At 39.5% G+C, this 17,313-nt stretch overlaps 1 protein-coding gene across 2 annotated transcripts in view; it reads left to right on the top strand.

Moving 5' to 3' along the window:
• The window catches only part of RASSF8 (Ras association domain family member 8), a 95,350-nt gene that overhangs the window by 66,386 nt on the left and 11,651 nt on the right, over positions 1–17,313 (top strand). For both annotated transcript variants that reach the window (XM_081128148.1, XM_081128149.1), the window contains one exon: positions 14,085–14,287. In XM_081128148.1, the coding sequence (XP_080984274.1) occupies positions 14,185–14,287 (103 nt within the window). In that variant the 5' untranslated portion in view covers positions 14,085–14,184. The remainder of the gene's footprint in view (positions 1–14,084; positions 14,288–17,313) is intronic.

The following is a 17,313-nucleotide window of genomic DNA, read 5'->3' as shown; positions in this document are numbered from 1 at the left end:
AGCCCACAACCCGGGCATGTGCCCTGACCGGGAATCGAACCCCGGTCGCCTGGATCCCAGGTCGACACTCAACCGCTGAGCCACGCCCGGCCGGGCTCCCTATTACCTTTGAAGGAATCACTCTGTGACTTGGAGTTGAGGCGATGACTTTTGCTTGTGCTCCTTACTTAATTTTTGAGTGATTTATTTAAGTAAAAGGTATAACTAACGGCATGATTTAGGGAAATCAAGAGATTTGCCTAAATTTAATAAGTAACTATAGAAAGGAAAAATATTTGTTATGTGTGAGGCTTTTTCCTTTTTAATCACAGGTGTTGCTGAATGCATGACCGTGGTGGTACAGTGATTAACAGAGAGCATGTGAATTACATTGTGTATTTAAAATTAAATCATAATTTTATTTTCTTGACTTTGATCATTCCACAAATTTATTTGAGTATTGAATTTTTTTAAACAGTGGCTTTTTTGTTTTGTTTTTGGTAGTATTCTCATTGTTTTTGCTTTTTTAGTTGTTGAATCATAACTTTAATATGTTAGTATGCTTGATATTTAGGAAATTAGGATATTGTTTATCTTCTTAAGATTTTGGGGGGGGCGGGGTTCAGTAGCTACAAATAGTACAAATAATTGGTTGCTTGGATTTAAATTTTAAAAAAAAAATTAGCAACTTCATTCTCAGCCATTCTGCTGCTAGGTAAGTTTTGAGCAGTGGAAAAACTTCCAAAAAGAGCCCAAGTTTATGCTTCTGCTAGTGCTTTAGTTAACTGTCTGTAGATAGATATCTTCTCAGTTATGAAAACATCAATCTCATTCCACTTTGCTGAAACCTCTTTAAATGTCCCTCTCCCTGTCCCCCTCCTCAGTAAATTTCTTAGGCCTTGAATCTTTGATTCCCATTTTATAAGTAAGGTAACTGCTGACTCTTCAGTGGACTGTGACTTTTTATTGTTTTTTGAGCACTAAATGTATTGATACAGAACTAGAATGAATATTTTCTTTTAATTTGCATTGTTTTATATATCCAAAACTTAATTAGTAACTTTTTATTTGTGGCCAAATTATACTAAGAAAATGAATTGCTGGTTATTGTAAATAGAACTTTTAGAGTCTAGTTTTAAAAATGAAATGAAATTTAACTTCACTCTTTTCTGGAGTAATATAGTTATAAATCAGGAAAGCTAGTTTATTTTTTCCCCACCTAAAGGAGCTAAACAGCAATTTGAGAACTTGTTGACTGAGAAAACAAACTACATATTTGCAGGAACAGTTGGGCAAAAAGCGTATGTTGTGCTTACTCTGTGTGTTCCCAAGCTTTGAAATGGGAGAGAACATTAACCACAGGTGTATGTATGTGTGCCTGTGTGTGTATGCATATATATGCTCTTCATAATCTTAGACAAGTTATTTAGGTAGGCAGTTTATAAACCGGAATCTCAAAATAGCTTGAGAAGGCTGTGCTGTTTAACTTCGTCAGTTCTGTTGTTTTGATTTCATTAGATCCCTTACATTCTTTTTACTAAAATCCTCTGAGTTTGTAGGGTGGAGCATGTCTTCCTTGACTGGTGACATTTAGCCTATTTTGATTAATTTGTTTTTAGGAAGGCAAAAGTTTGCTTACGTGATAAAATGTCAAAAAAAAGCTGTGTTAGGAGAATTTTATACTCCTCTGAATTTTTTCCAGTTCCTGAACATTAGACATTATGTTTTGCAGTCGTTTTCCTATCAACTTTTTCATAAGTACAATTTACTTGAACATTTCCTTTCATTGGATATTTAAAAGTTAATATCCATAAAAGTTATTTCAGTTAAACATTTTATTTATGATCACATGAAAATCACAAATGTAGATTAGAACAATAGTATCCCGTCTTCAGGTATTGCCTTGGGATATACTGAAGAATTTTCCAGTGTGGTATAATATTTACAGTAACATCTCTTATGATAAGATTTAACATTTATTCCAGGAGTTTAAATCAATCCTGCAGGGCTTTACTGAACTTGAAGTACTTCATTGTGAGTTTTGCCACCTCTGGGTTCACACTGACACTTTTGCGTTGCTTCTGTGTGTGTCTTCCCCCGCCCCGGTTAAATGTAACCTGCCAGTTTCTGCCCTGTGCAGTCAGCACCTGTGTTATTCAGCAAACACATGCAGTGTGACATATGTCAGCTCCTGTGCTGAGGGCTTCAGGCAGTCGTGTGGGAATCAGAGGGGTTAGGCAGATAAGGACTTTGAGAGTTGCCACGATAAAACAAGAACACAGTGGGCTGGAAGCACGGGGAGAGTGGCCACCTCCAGGTCAGAAGAGGGGCCAGGAGATTGGGGAAAGATGCCTGGATGGAGGCTGAAGTGAGTGTGAAGGCTATACAGGAATCAGAAGCATTGTCCAAGGAAGGGGACAGCACATGCGGCACAGAGAGGTGGGGAGAATGCTACATACAGACCTGAAATGCCTTGACATGAGTGTGGAGGGCGGCTGCGAGAGTGGCAAGGTGACCGAGGGGTCGTACGTACCTCAGTGACCGAGGAGGAGTTTGGGTTTTATCCTGGAGGCACTGGGTGCCATTGGAGGATTCTGAGCAGGGGTGTGGAGTCAAATCTGTATTTAGGGAAGACTTTTCTCTAGCAGTAACGGACAAACTGGATACACGAGGGGAGAGAGGCAGGATGGGAAGGCTGGGGCTGGGTCAGCTGGCAGGCAATGGGGAATGCAGCAGCTGCACCCTCAGCTCCAAGTGCTCAGAGTGGGATTGTTTGGAAGAGCCCCAAACTGGGAACAACCCGAATGCCCGTCACCAGTAGATAGATGCATAAATTGTGGTGTATTTATACAATGGACAACTCTACTGCAGTGAGAACCAATGAACCGCTGCTGTGCACAGCAGCAGCAGCGAAGCTCAGCAAACACTGTTGCACCAAAAAAACCAGACATCGTTTCCTACGCCAGCATCCATTTATACAAAATTCAGAAACAGGCGCAATCGTCACAGATGGAGGTCAGAATGATGGTTGCCTCTCAGGGAAAGGGTTGGGACTAGGAGAGGGGTTCTTCTTAATCTTGGATATGATTAGGCGGGTGTGTTTGCTCTGTGAATTCATCACACTTAAATTTTTTGAGTTTTTTGTAGTATGTTATGTTTCAATTAAAACATTTCTTTAAAAATCCAATTTTCTTATACCCTAGAAGTGCACACTATTTTAGTGTCATCCCCAGCTCCCTTCTATCTAAGCAGTGACTTATTACCTGGCCACTACTTTCCTTCTCACTGAGAGGGGAGCGCGGGGCAGGTTTTAGTGGCCTCTGGAGTAGCTCTTGGCCATGTTTTTTGACCCTTTCATTGAGTGGGTTGATACTTCTGCAGGTGACCTTTGCCAGGATTATCACTGGATTACCAGTGCTTGAGCTTTGCTCTCTACTCTGAAAACGTAGGACTTGGTAAAATATAAACACATGGTGGAAATCAGATACACTAATGAAATGCAAAGAAATTTAAACAACAAAAAATAGGGGTTTTTCCCCCTTAAGCAAGCAGTTTGATTTGGAAAGTGTATTGGGATTTTTAAAGTTAATTGCTTCAGGAGCTGTACCCTGCAGTTGAGCCTTTTATATTTATTCGTGTGCTCTAGGTTGGGTGTTCAGCGTTCCTCAGTCAGCCTGACTGCTGATGACCGGTCAGAGCCATCTTCAACCTGGTGCTGTAGTTTCTGTAAAGGGCAGGGACTAGGCCTAAACCCAGTTCTATAAATAGGATATTGTCAAGTGGAGTATCACTTTAGTCAGCATCACTGATGGTATTTGCAAGAAATAATCAGGTCTTTTGCCCTGAACTTTCACAGTACACATCTCAAACTTAGTATCTATCTTCTTCAGTAATACTGAATGCCCACTAAACGGTGCAACACTTTCAAAATTATTTGAAGCCCACAATGGCCCCAACTAAACGCAGAGCTCACACAGTATCTAAAGAGAGTGACCACTAATGAGAGTGAGTAACAAAGCATGGCAGCTTGCAACAATAGCATTATTTGTTTTATTACACTGAGTAACCTCTCTGTTAAAATTTTATTACAATGGAAAATACCTATTACTTTAAAATATCACCAAAAGACGCATCTATTTTTGCATCTCATCTAGGGATTTAATTACTTAGATTTTCTTCAGGAAATAAGTAGAATAAGCAAAATTATTCTTGAGTCTTAAAGATTAAAGGGGAAGAAACTACCTTTTCAAGTTGTTTGAAAGGATCCTTTTTTTGTTTTTTGTTTTATTTAGAAAGTCACAGAGGTAGCAGACACGAGCTGCAGAAGAAATGGGCTCAGGAAACAAGTTATAGCAAAAGCAGGGCCCTTGGAGCTTGGGGTGGGGAGAGAGAGAGAGGTGGGCCCTGAGAGATGAAAAAGGGAGGAGAGGTTTGGGCGTGCTGACGGTGGGGAGAGCACGCCCCTGGGAAAGAAGGGAGTGTGCTCCACAGAGAGAGCCACCCGTTTTCTATGAATTAAAATAGCTCCAGTTTAACCAGGAATCTTAGGGATTATGCATCTTTAGTTTTGCCAAATATAATTTCTGGCTTTCCTACTCGTAAAGCATTCAGTACTTTATCCACTGAGTAAGTATAGTAATGAAATCTTTTTTAAAAACATTTAAACTGTTCTACTTTATTTACTGTGTTAATTAAATCTTAAAATTAAAGTCAATAGTTTTATAGTCTGACAACCCCTTTGACCCAAGGAGCTAAAATTTTCCTGTACTAGTAAATTTATTTTATTACTATTTCCTCCCCAAAATGATTTTATTTTGGCTTTGAAATGTTTATCTATTAATTTAGCTTAGAAATATATACCTGCAAAGGAACATGTTTTGGTATATAAAGTTTGACTATTTGAAGTTGCTCTTGTAGCTATAAGTAAAAAAAAAATGTTTTGTTGAAAAGTTTATACATGTAATCGTAACTATAAAAATTGTGTGTCAGAATTGATGGGATCGATATTTATGATACTGTGAATGAGAAGTCTGTGGTGATCTTGACTTCATAGATGAAAAATACATTTCTTTCTATCCTCTATTAAGTAAAATGGTGGGTTCCATTGCAGAATACCATAAATATTAAAATCAGGAAATAGATTAATTATGCCTGAATGGTGTCTATAAGGCATTGAACATAACTTGCCGTCACTCAAATGGATATAAAATCACTAATGAAGTAGCCCACATAATTCAGATTTGGAGAAGAAATGCTTCTGCCTTGCAGACAGCCTATTGTCATATAGAAAGGACACAGACACTGGTGGTCCGATAACATTTGGACTCAGGTCCAAGCTCTATGCCAGCAAGAACCTCAGGGGCCATGAATGCCTTATTAAGTCTGATTTGATTATGGAACATCTGCTCTTTGCTTCATCCCAGTTCTGTGGCAATAGTTCGGTCAAATATATTATTTAGCTTAGTACTATTGGAATTTATAGCTCCCACGGCCACATCTGCTTGATTAGTTTCTCTCCTGAGCCAGGATTGGTGATCCCAATGTCCTTGCAAACTTTACCAGTAACTTTATCTTATAAAGATAAGAAGCTTTTTAGTGGTTATGAGCATTACCAGATTTGGATCTGCCTCTTGCTGGCACAGTAACTTTATACGAATTACTGATTTCTCTATACCTCAGTTTCCTCATTTGTCTCATAATAATTCATGTCACATAGAGCTACAGATGGGTATAGAAAAGATTACATAAAAATACTAATATATATATATGTAAACAGTTAGCTTTGCATTTATCACATAGTCAGAGTTCAATAAGTGTTAGCTATTTACTATTTTTTACTGGCTAGATTCAGTAAAAAATAAGGACGTGTTTCCCTTTGAAGTGTTGGTTTACAGTGAAGGTGTCAAAGTATATCTGCTTTAGGAGAAATATAACAAATCTACTTGTACTTAAATCTATCTTTTAAATACCAAGTTTTTAGTAGAAGCACATTTTACCATTATTTGCTCACTGCCAATTTTCTAACAGTTGTGAAAGAGAGCATAAAATGGCACATGTAGCAGAAAGCATGACTTACTTGATGCCAGAGTTCAGGACTTTCCATGCTAAGACTTTGAAAGTGTGGCCTCTTATCCCAGTCCTGGGAGCTTTATCAGCAGTTAAACCATCACAGAACTTGGCACTACACACATGCCTTCAACTATTTCTGAAGGGCCAAAAAGTAGTCTGGACCCTAGCAGAAGATATAATTGCAAAGCAGATGGCTTTTTATAGTACTCTAAGCAAGAAATAGAACCCAGTGGTCTGTTATTTTTATTTTTTATTTTTATTTCTTAAGAGATTTTGTGCCAGTAAAATTAAATTGCAAGGTCCCCTACTGTTCCACCTACCATAAACGTTTAAGAAAGTTAATAAGAACAGACCACATACAGGTTTTTTATGCTAATGTTCTTATATTAGTGTCACCCCCATTTTATAGTCTGTTTTAACTAGAGTTCTTTACAGGAGCCACTCCCTCAATAACATTTATACTGGGCACTTAATTTATTTCAATATATGTAAAGCTTAGTCATTTAATTTCAGATTTCAGAATAATCTGTTAATATTACAGTATTCCAAAGATTGACTCTGCTAGTTGATGACCAGTAGGTTGCTAGCTCTGAAAGCAAGATATCTTACCCATTTTTGTTTCAGTAAACTCTTTAAAATGAGCAACTTTTACATGCCTGAAGAAAGTACCTCCATGTGCCCATCCCTCTGGCATCTGTAGGTGTGAGGAATCCGCAGCTTCTTTAAAACCCAGTAGAGCAAAATGTATTTTTTGGTGATATTTGTAGACCTGTGTCATGGGAAGAAGAATATGGCAAGGCTGGGACGGCAGAAAGGAAGGAACAAGAGCAAATGCGTGTGCCAAGATTAGTGGCATTTGTGTTGTGGAATGGTGGCCTTCCAGTTTCAGTCGACCCAGGCTACTGCCCCTAGAGAGATTGCGACCATCAGGAATTGGCTTATGTGAGGGCTATAAGGGCCTTTGGAGTCCTTGACCTAGACTGACTTGTATGTTTCTGTGTTGGTCTCAATTCCTTTCCATCATTTTTGTGACATCCCTTCACACCTACTACCCATGGCTCTCTGGCATCTCCGTGTCTTCTTCTCTAGTCTTTCCAGGGTATAATGTTGCAGGCTTAAATTCTGAAGCAAATCACTTGCTTTATTGGTGTTCTGCCAGCTAGACGTCAAAGAGGAAGTCAATTTAATAAACATATTCTTTTTTTTTAATATGTCTTTATTGATTTCAGAGAGAGGAAGGCAGAGGGAGAGAGAGAAACATCAGTGATGAGAGTCATTGATCGGCTGCCTCCTGCACGCCCCCGACTGGGGATCAAGCCCGCAACCCAGGATGTGCCCTGACCGGGAATCTGAACCGTGATCTCCTGGATCATAGGTCGATGCTCAACCACTGAGCCACACTAGCTGGGCTAATAAACATATTCTTGTGTTACCATGAGGTGTTAGAATGATTTCACAAATGGTTACCATAGTGGGGGAGCAAAAGGGGAAGAAATGACTCTTTGCTGGTGTCAATTAGTATATTAGACTGGTAAAAGGAATTATTTTGAAGCTGAGCTTACTTTTGAGACTAGCCTTAGTTATCTCTCTGTTTTCTAATATAGTAATTGTAAAGATCCTGCTTTTTAAATTACATTTATTACATATTAATTCTGTATTTTTCCTCAGAGCTATAATTGACAGGTCAAAATTTATTCAAAGTGTTAGTTCAGAAATAAGTACCATCCTGGCAAAATACTGTATTTCTAAAAGGTTTTGATATTGTTTTATGACCTGTTGGTAACACTCCTGGGTATGGGGAAAGTCTCCATTTCTAAGTCTGGTTATGGGTTTAACATTATATATGATTTAGAAAAATATACTGTAATTGTCAATAAGCTATCTGGAGATGGGCTTTAAATAAGAAGCTCAACCAAAGGTAATGGCTCTTGTAGCACTAAATTTGATGCTAAATAAAAAACTAAAGTTACTAGTTAAATTCATTTTAAAAGTTTGTTGTTTAAAGGTAGTGCTTAATAGAAGGATCAATATTTTAATACCAATAACTTTAACTTGATCTGTACCATGTTTATACTAGATGCAACTGAAATTTTTTAATATGGATGCTATTCCCTATTATCATTTCCAGTCTCCATGTAAAAACTGAGTGTTGGCTGTTCCTAGGCACATGACACAATAAAATGTCTTTATTTTCAGATGTTCTTATTAAAATAACAGTAGCATTTCTAAAAATTTGCTTTTCTATTGATTTTTCCTTCAGTAAAAAAAGTTTATAATATTTAAAAGTTATTAAATATAACTTTCCTTTTTCTCTTGTGTATTTCCTTTTTTTTTTTCCTTTTTTTTTGAAAATACTACAGATGACCCTTTTTCCCCCCCTTGACCCCCTCCCCCTCCCTAAGCCTTCACCACACTATTGTCTGTGTCCATGGGTTATGCCTGTATGCATATAAATTCTTTGGTTACTCTCTCCTCACCCACCCCCACTTTCCCTCTGAGATTTGTCAGCCTGTTCCATGCTTCTGTGTCACTGAATCTATTTTGTTCATCAGTTTATTATGTTCTTTAGATTCCACATATAAGTGAGATCATGTGATATTTGTCTTTCTCTGCCTGGCTTATTTCGTTTGGCATAATATTCTCCAGGTCCATCCATACTGTTCCAAAGTGTAAGAGATCCTTCTTCTTTACAGCTGGGTAGTATTCCATGGTGTGAATGCCCCACACCTTTTTTATCCACTCAGCTACTGATGGGTACTTGAGCTGTTTCCAGATCTTAGCTGTTATAAACTGTGCTGCTATGAACATAGGGGTGCATATATTCTTTCTGATTGGTGTTTCAGGATTCTTAGGATACATTCCTAGGAGTGGGATCACTGGGTCAAAAGGCAGCTCCATTTTTAATTTTTTGAGGAACCTCCATACTGTTTTCCATAGTGGCTGCACCAGTCTGCATTCCCACCAGCAGTGCACTAGGGCTCCCCTTTCTCCACACCCTCGCCAGCATATGTTGTTTATGGATTTGTTGATGGAGCCATTCTGACAGGTGTGAGGTGATACCTCATTGTGGTTTTAATTTGCATCTCTCTGATGATTAGTGACCTTGAGCATTTTCTCATGTGTCTCTTGGCCATCTGTATGTCCTCTTTGGAGAAGTGTCTATTCCGGTTCTTTGCCCATTTTCATTTCCATACACAGAACTAGCTTTTGTTGAATTCATACTTTTTGCCAAGCCCCATCTGTACTAGGTATATTTAAAAAAAAAAAAGACATTCTGTTTTTTATAACTGCCACTTGAAAAGTTATGCATCTCGAATTGAGTCACAGAAAGTAGTAGACTCAGGATTTGAACTTGGTGCATGCTGTTTCTGCTAATCAATGTTCCCTTGGAAAAAAAAATAGCTTATTCAAGGAAGTAGTTTTTAGTGATGTTTTGTGAACTTAAAGAAAATGCCCAAAATCTTTGCTTTGTATTTAAGGCAAGAGTTAAAATTTATCATAAATATGCAAACATTTCTATAAAAGTAAATAAGGATGTAATCTTCCAAAATTAGAGGAATAATTTGTTGATGCTGAAAAATGAGCCCGACCATTAGACACTCATTTTGCTGGCATGTGCATCTGAGTTAAAACTGTAGTTTCTTACCATAATTTAGTTGGGTTACCTCTTGTCTTTGTCCTGCAATGGCAGGTTGGTGCATGTTGCCTGATCGTTATTGATAGAAATAAATTTCCAGCAGGTGATAAATGAGATTTCTTAGTGTAACTTGGGACATTTTGAAAACATTTATTTGAGAACAGTGAATCCTTTTGGAGAAGCCTGCTTTATTTATTATTTAGTTTCTTTATTCATCCCAGTTTTGAATATATGTCCCTAAATTACTAGGTTTTTGACCTTGGGAGACTTATTTAAGCTCTCTGAGAGTCACTTCTCTCATCTTTAACATGAGGTTAATACCACCTAACTTGCTTGTGTCTTGTGTCTCATTTGTTGTGTTGTGGTGAATAAATGAGACACAGTATACCGTGCTTAGCACTAGTAAGTACTCATGCCGTTCCTTGCCATAATTGCAGAATGGTCACTTGATCATGTAATATTTGGGAAATGTTAAATTGTTGCATGTGTTTGAATACTGTGACCTGAGGATGATGAAGAGTAGAGGAAAAGGCATGGGTTTATTGGATTTAGTAATTAATATGCAGAGATTGCTTAGCGTTGAACTTTTAAAACATGCTATCAGCCTTGGCTGGGTGGCTCAGTTGGTCGAAGCATCATCCCCTACACTGAAAGGTCATGGACTCGATTCCTGGTTTGGTCACATAAGGAAGGCAACTGGTCAGTGTTTTTCTTTCACATCAGTGTTTCTCTCTCTCTCTCTCTCTCTCAAAATCAATAAAAAACAACATATCCTCAGGCGAGCATTAAAAAACAAACAAATCGTACTATCAAAGAAAAAATCCTATGATTTAGATGAGTCTCTAAAAAGAAAAATATAAAACCCATCCTTAGAAGATGGCTCAGGCAGTCATAGCAGTCAAGACTTCATTTAAGAGAGAGAAAAGTTTGGGTTCTATTAAATTTTCTCCTTTGTTCTATATTGTTCCTACTAAAGTTTTAAACAGTTGTGTCCATCACCACCTCTAGATGACTCAAAATACATTAAAGGGCTGGCAGAAATCTCATTTTATATATAGGCATATTTTTCAGAAGTTGGTAATTTGTGTCCTGTAGTTCAGCAGGGTATTTTATTGGCATTGTGCCCCCTTTTCACACCCCACCCCCCATGCTAAGTCACTGTAAGTTTAACAAAGATCAGCTAGTTTCTCCACTATGGGCTCAGAACCTTTATCTTGCTGTGCACTGTCTCCCAGAGACAGTGTTAGGAAATGTTTCCCAAATTGTTGGACTGTGGAATCTTATCTTCCCATGCACATCTCACGGGACTTCCGTTGTCGAGAATTCATTTTGGGCACTGGCTGGTGTGGCTCAGTTGGTTGGGGTGTCATCCTGTACACTGAAAGGTCGCAGGTTCCATTCCCAGTCAGGGTAGATACCCAGGTTGCACATTTAATCGTGCAGTTGGGGTGCATATGGGAGGCAATTGATTGATGTTTCTCTCTCTCCCTCTCTTGTTCTCCCTCTCTCTGTCTCCCCAAATGCAGGTGCTTAATCCCAATAGGCTTTTAAGATAATAAGTGGTTCTTAGCTAAAGAACACTTGTTCAGCAGTAGCATGTTACTTAATAAACCTATTTCTTCATTATCAAAATTATTAAAATAATAGTAGTTTGAATATAGAAACTTCATAATGAAAACACTAACTCACCTATATTAATATCCTTACAGTAGAACCTTACTTCTACCTGCGTCACTGTTTCCATGGAAAAAATTATGCCAAATTCCAACAGAGATTCCAAAGCCTTTTTTTTCCCTGAGTCTTTAGTTCCAACGATGACCAGTCCATCACAGTTACCTATAATGTAGGATTTGATTTTTCCCTCTAGTCTAGTTCTGGAGCTGGGAATAGAACTTTAGGAGTTGGACTTTGGAGGGTCTGAAGGAAAGAGCAGGGTGGCAGCTCCTAGAAGGGAGTTCTAGGGGCCACTGCTGGGAAGATAGATTCTTTAAATGACCATTCTCATGAATGACACCCTGATTTTTAAGGAAGCTAGGGATGATTGTCAGTACAGCCCCAACCTTGGCAGAAGCCATGTACTAAAAACTGGCCCTCCTAGGAATCAAATTTGGGACCGTGTGGTTCATTGATCTGACCCATGAAGGCATTTCCTACCGTCCTTAACCATTCAGGGTTGAAAGGTGTTAATGGTGTTAAAACCAAACAGCAGACATTGGTCTTGTCAGGTGGTTAAATGCCCTGCACGTTTGTATTAACTAGGCAGTGCTCTTCACGCCGTGTTTCCCATGTCACTGTTCTCTGTGATAAGTAACAGACGGACGAGTGTTTCGTGCTTGTTTGTGTTCACTTAATGATTAAAAGCTCAAGGTGAAACAGTGATAATTTAGATGGGAAAGTATGTGGTAGCACACGAAAACCTGTATAGAAAATAAAGATGAGCCTCATAAGTTTCTGTGAAATGACAGGTCTCTTGTGGGGAAGGGAGACTTTTAATGAGATCTGATGTCTTTCTTGTTAGATTTCCCAAGTTTAAATTTTTTAATGACAAATAAGGGACTAGATATTCAATAGATTTTAATGCAGCTGAGTTTTTTTTAAATTCAGTTGTTTTATTTATTTTAATAAAATAATTTAATTTTAATATATTAATTTAATACAATATATATTGTTTGGCCATTTTTTAATCTTAATTTCATTCCAAGAAAGAATGGTACATATTCTAATTTTAGTAGAGTGCCTAGCAGAGAAGGTAACAAATTTTAAGTCGGAACTCTTCTGTTTCCGTTCCTTAAATGTCCTCTAAATGGATTGGGGACAGTAGCGTATAAACCTCTTACCTGACGTGTAGAGTGCACACCAGCCCAGTAAAGGCTCAGAGAAATCTCCACGTAAAGAAACTTGTTTGACTCTGTTTACTGCGTTTCTTACAATTCTTTGGCTTCAGAACCCCTTTTCCCCCGAAACTAACAGCTCACAGGACTTCATGGCGAGGCGCAGTTGCGGGCACCAGCCTGTCCCAGGCAGCGGGCCTCTCTCTGCTCCATGGGGTTAGGAGCCACCTAGCAGTGCAGAGCTTGTGGCCTGCTGCGAAATACCACTCGGCCGGGCCTTTCCCTTGTTTTCAGGATGCAAGAACTATTTTTGTGACTTCCCCGGAGAAAGTAGGAGTATTATTAGGTTTATTCTCCTTCAACTCACATGTATTCTGACTCATCTACCCAGGTGGCCAGGTGGCCTAGAACTGTCTTAGGACCTTTACGAGAATGTACAAGGACTAAGCTACTGTTTGTCGTCAATACTATTTTACAAGAAAAAAATTTAGGGTTTTTAAAATAAGCTTCTTAATAAGTCATTAATCTCACAACACCGGTTCTGTTGTAAACCCCTAAACAAATTCATGTTCTTTCTAATTAAACAGTGTTTATTACACCTTGTAAACTTTAACTTTTTTAAAAAACAGCAAAGAAACAGGACGATCACAAGGACAATGGACAAACAAATCATAGTTGATGACAGATTTAATGCAGGAAGAGCTGAGATTTTCAAAACCCACAGGAAAAGGAGTTGTGTGTAACTGATCTTTAGCAAGCGCATAACAACACTAATGAATAGAGGAATCAAGGCATTTGATTTGGCTGTAGGAGAATGTGGAAGCTCTGCCTGGCACACAGTGCAGCTGAACAGAAAAATCAAACACAGGGAGCACAGCAGGTGTAACAAAAGGTTAAGGTTTATATTATTGGAATAACTTAGAATTTAAAGAAATTATCAAACCCTAATTAAATCAGTGAGAAAAAGACTTATATAGGAAAGTTGTCAGCCATCAAAGGAATTCATTTCCTGCAGCTGGTACTCTCTGTGCCCCCCTGAGCCTTATGCTGCGCTTGGTGTTGGGGTTTGAGTGGTGAAGACGGCACGCTCGGCCCTTCAGGGAAGAGGGGAAGGGGCACGGAGCAAAGGAGTGCAATGGAGTTGTGCAGATACCTCTACAAATGCTGCCAGGGCTGTAGAAACTGGTTCAATTATATATGATTCCTAAAATGACAGAAACTTTTTTTGTATTTCTCTTTAACCTCAGGAATGATTCTAATGAAATAATTTTTTTAAAAAAAGAAACAGCTTATATGTTGAACAATAGGGCTTAGTCAAGTAAATGAGATTTATTTACCCAATAGAGAGTGACTTTATCATTACAATTATAATAATGAAAACAGTAGTGTTATGAAACAATGTTGTGACAGGTGGATGTAGTTGCATTCATGCAGCAGAATTCGGTCCTGTAAAATAAGCACATGGTCATTAATGACAGGATTATCACATATTTAAATTTGTGTAATATTTACATACTGGAAGAAATACTAAGAGTCATTCTATTAACTATGTGTTTTCCTCTTTTTAGCTGACTACACAGACTGCCTTCTCCGTGTTTCCATAGTCAGACATGACCTGACACCTTTCATGACCAGTCTCAGGGCCCTTGGGTGACTGGCTGGTACACCATGGAACTTAAAGTATGGGTGGATGGAGTTCAGAGGATTGTTTGTGGGGTCACCGAAGTCACAACTTGCCAAGAGGTCGTAATAGCCTTAGCTCAAGCGATAGGTAAGTGAAATCCCGGGGTGTCTGAGATAAAATGGTTTATGGGTCCTGTTGTGGTTTGTTTGTTTGTTCTAAATATAGATCTCTAGTGGTGTTTGTTCATTTGGTTTCATGAGACATCTCACAAGCACACTTTTACTTCTTACTGTTCCCTGTGCTTAGGTAAATCTGTGAAGACTCTGGTTTCTGTTTCCCCCCATATTATACTAATCTTGAGTCTAGGGTCTGTGCTGTCTTCTCTTCTGCTGTTTATCCTAAACAATAATTTTGGGAACTAAAGATGTCAAAACCTAGAGTCCTAGTTCCAGAACCCTCATTAGGAAAAATCCTATTTATTGTTTTTTCTTTATACTTTTAGAAAAGAAAATGCAACAAATTAAATAACATGCTTCTTCACTAGAAAGATAATGTGTACTTTTTAAATCTTATTATATAATGAAGACAAAGTTGTTAAGTATGTGCTTACTGGCTCTATCTTACTCAGTTACCCTTTTGCAGCTTTTCTTCTTATTTACTCCCAGTTTATCTTTATCACATTTCATGTGTGTTTTTAGTTGCTTTAAGTTAAATCCTTTTGAAACATGATGAAGGCATAAACACCTGCATTGGAAAAGCCAACAGTGTGGGTTCAAGTTTATATTTGCATCTTAAATCCATTATTCAGCAAATATGTATTAAGAGGAAGCTGTGTTCAGCACCATGCTAGGTGCTCGGTGCCTCTTTGTGTTTGAGCTTCTTATCAAAAGTTTATTTTGTGTCATACTGGTTTATATCGAAAGCATGTCAGATTAGCTCAGGATTGAAACAGGTCAGCTTAACATTTTGTACAGACAGTTGTGCCACCTGCACTGTGGCAGATGCACTGTTAGAAGTTGGCAATGCCCTATACAGAGACAGAGGCTTTCTTTTGGTTTTGCCTTAAATACTGTATAGCACACTCCTGTCTCAAACAGTGCTGAAAATCCCAGGCTTTCACATCTAACATAATGTTCCTGCAGTTGGGACTAATACTGTATTATGGACTTAAGCTTATTTATTAAAGAGGGGAGAATTAAGGTATTTCATTTTATTTCATATTCTTTGCAACTAACTTTAATATTTGTCCCTTTGAAAAGTTTCACATAATTTATTTGAATTAAATATTCAGGGTGTGTGTGTGTTTTCCCTTAGTGAAAACTAGGATTAGCAAGTGTCAAACCTAACTTTGTTATATTTGAGAATCAAGCCACGAGCAGTAGTAAAACAAATGAACAAAAACAAAAGTCGGGGTACTTGAGGAGTGTGGCAAGCTACATCTCTTCATGTGGTAACTACATTCTCTACACAGAATTTCAAGGGGAAAATGCCCAGAAGTACCAGGTGTGAGTTTATTCATTTGGACTAAGGAGTGTACTTGTCTGTGAGCAAGCTAAAAAGAAGTTTTAACGGAATCTGTTCCCCATTTTTTGCTTCCTTAAGAACTTAGTCCAGACCTGTTTTGAAAAGTTGACAGCTTGAATATCGATGTTTTATATTTCTCCAAACTTGGCTCAACACTCTTTTTCTATATCATAAATACTTCATTGAATTCAGAATTCATCTAAGAGATGACTCAACTGGCAGCCAGCCCAGGGCTGTGGATCCTTGCTTCTATCCTGCCATGAGATTGTCTCCACATCAAATGCACTATGCTTCTGATAAATGCTTAAATATTTATCTGCCTCATAATGAGAGTTATTGGTATTCAGTCTAAACAGTAGATGAAACTTTTATACTATTTGACCTATTTTCTACTATAAGAAATAATAGAGGGTTTATTAATTAGGGAAAATTGCTGTTGTAACAAACCACCCCAGAATTTCTGTGGCTTAACCCAGTAAAAGTTTAGCTATGCTGTTAGCAGAGTATGGACTGGCTGCACGTTTCTAAAAAATTTAGTGAAGCAACTTGTAGACTGGTTTCTTGGGTTTAAGGCCAACTCATGGTAGCAATATATATATATATATAAATATACATATATATATGCACACACACACCCCCCAAAGCGGCAGGTTTGCCTCCCACTCAGAGCACATGCCCAGGTTTCGGGTTCAGCCCTCGGTGGGGCCAGTGTGAGAGGCATCCCTGCTTCCCCCTCACATCAGTGCCCCCCTCTCTTTCCCCTCTCCCCTTCCAGTGTGTAGCTAACAAGAGATTGGAGAGGAAAAGGGGAGGAAGAGGCTGGGGGGCTGAGGGAAGGGTTTCTGCTTCGCAGCCCTTTGGTGCCTAGTGTCATTTAAGGTGGTGATGACTCGGAACTGTCCTGTGTTCACACATAGCCTCCGGTCCCGGAGCGCCTTCGAGGGAGGCGAGCGCCCGCGTTCCGTGGGAACATGGGCAGGGCCGGGGCCGCGAGGCGAGCGCCCGCGTTCCGTGGGAACAGGGGCAGGGCCGGGGCCGCGAGGCGAGCGCCCGCGTTCCGTGGGAACATGGGCAGGGCCGGGGGCCCGGAGGCGAGCGCCCGCGTTCCGTGGGAACAGGGGCAGGGCCGGGGCCGCGAGGCGAGCGCCCGCGTTCCGTGGGATCATGGGCAGGGCCGGGGCCCCGAGGCGAGCGCCCGCCTTCAGTGGGAACAGGGGCAGGGCGAGGGCCCCGAGGCGAGCGCCCGCCTTCAGTGGGAACAGGGGCAGGGCGAGCGCGCTCCTCCCCGAGGCGCGTGTTGCACGCAGCTGCCCCAGCGGAGTCGGTTTCCAGACGCATCTTACACTGAGCTCTCTGGGTTTGGTACCTAACCCTTCTTCCTCTTCTCTGGAGGCCCCTCCAAAGTAGGGGTGCCCTGCTTGTTTACCTTTCTTGCACCCTTGCTTTGCCTAATGTAGGTACTTAATAAAAGTTTCTAGGGCAGTGCGGAGGCAACCGGCCAGTGCTTCTCACATCTCCCTCTCCGCCCCCCTGCTTCCTTCTCTTAAAGAAGTATAAGATGATGATAGATGATAGATGATGATAGATAGATAGATAGATAGATAGATAGATAGATAGATAGATAGATAGATAGATAGATGATAGATAGA

This window comes from Miniopterus schreibersii (assembly GCF_964146895.1).
Source record: "Miniopterus schreibersii genome assembly, chromosome: 2".
NCBI lineage: Eukaryota > Metazoa > Chordata > Mammalia > Chiroptera > Miniopteridae > Miniopterus > Miniopterus schreibersii.
This window is presented reverse-complemented; position numbering and strand designations above follow the sequence as displayed.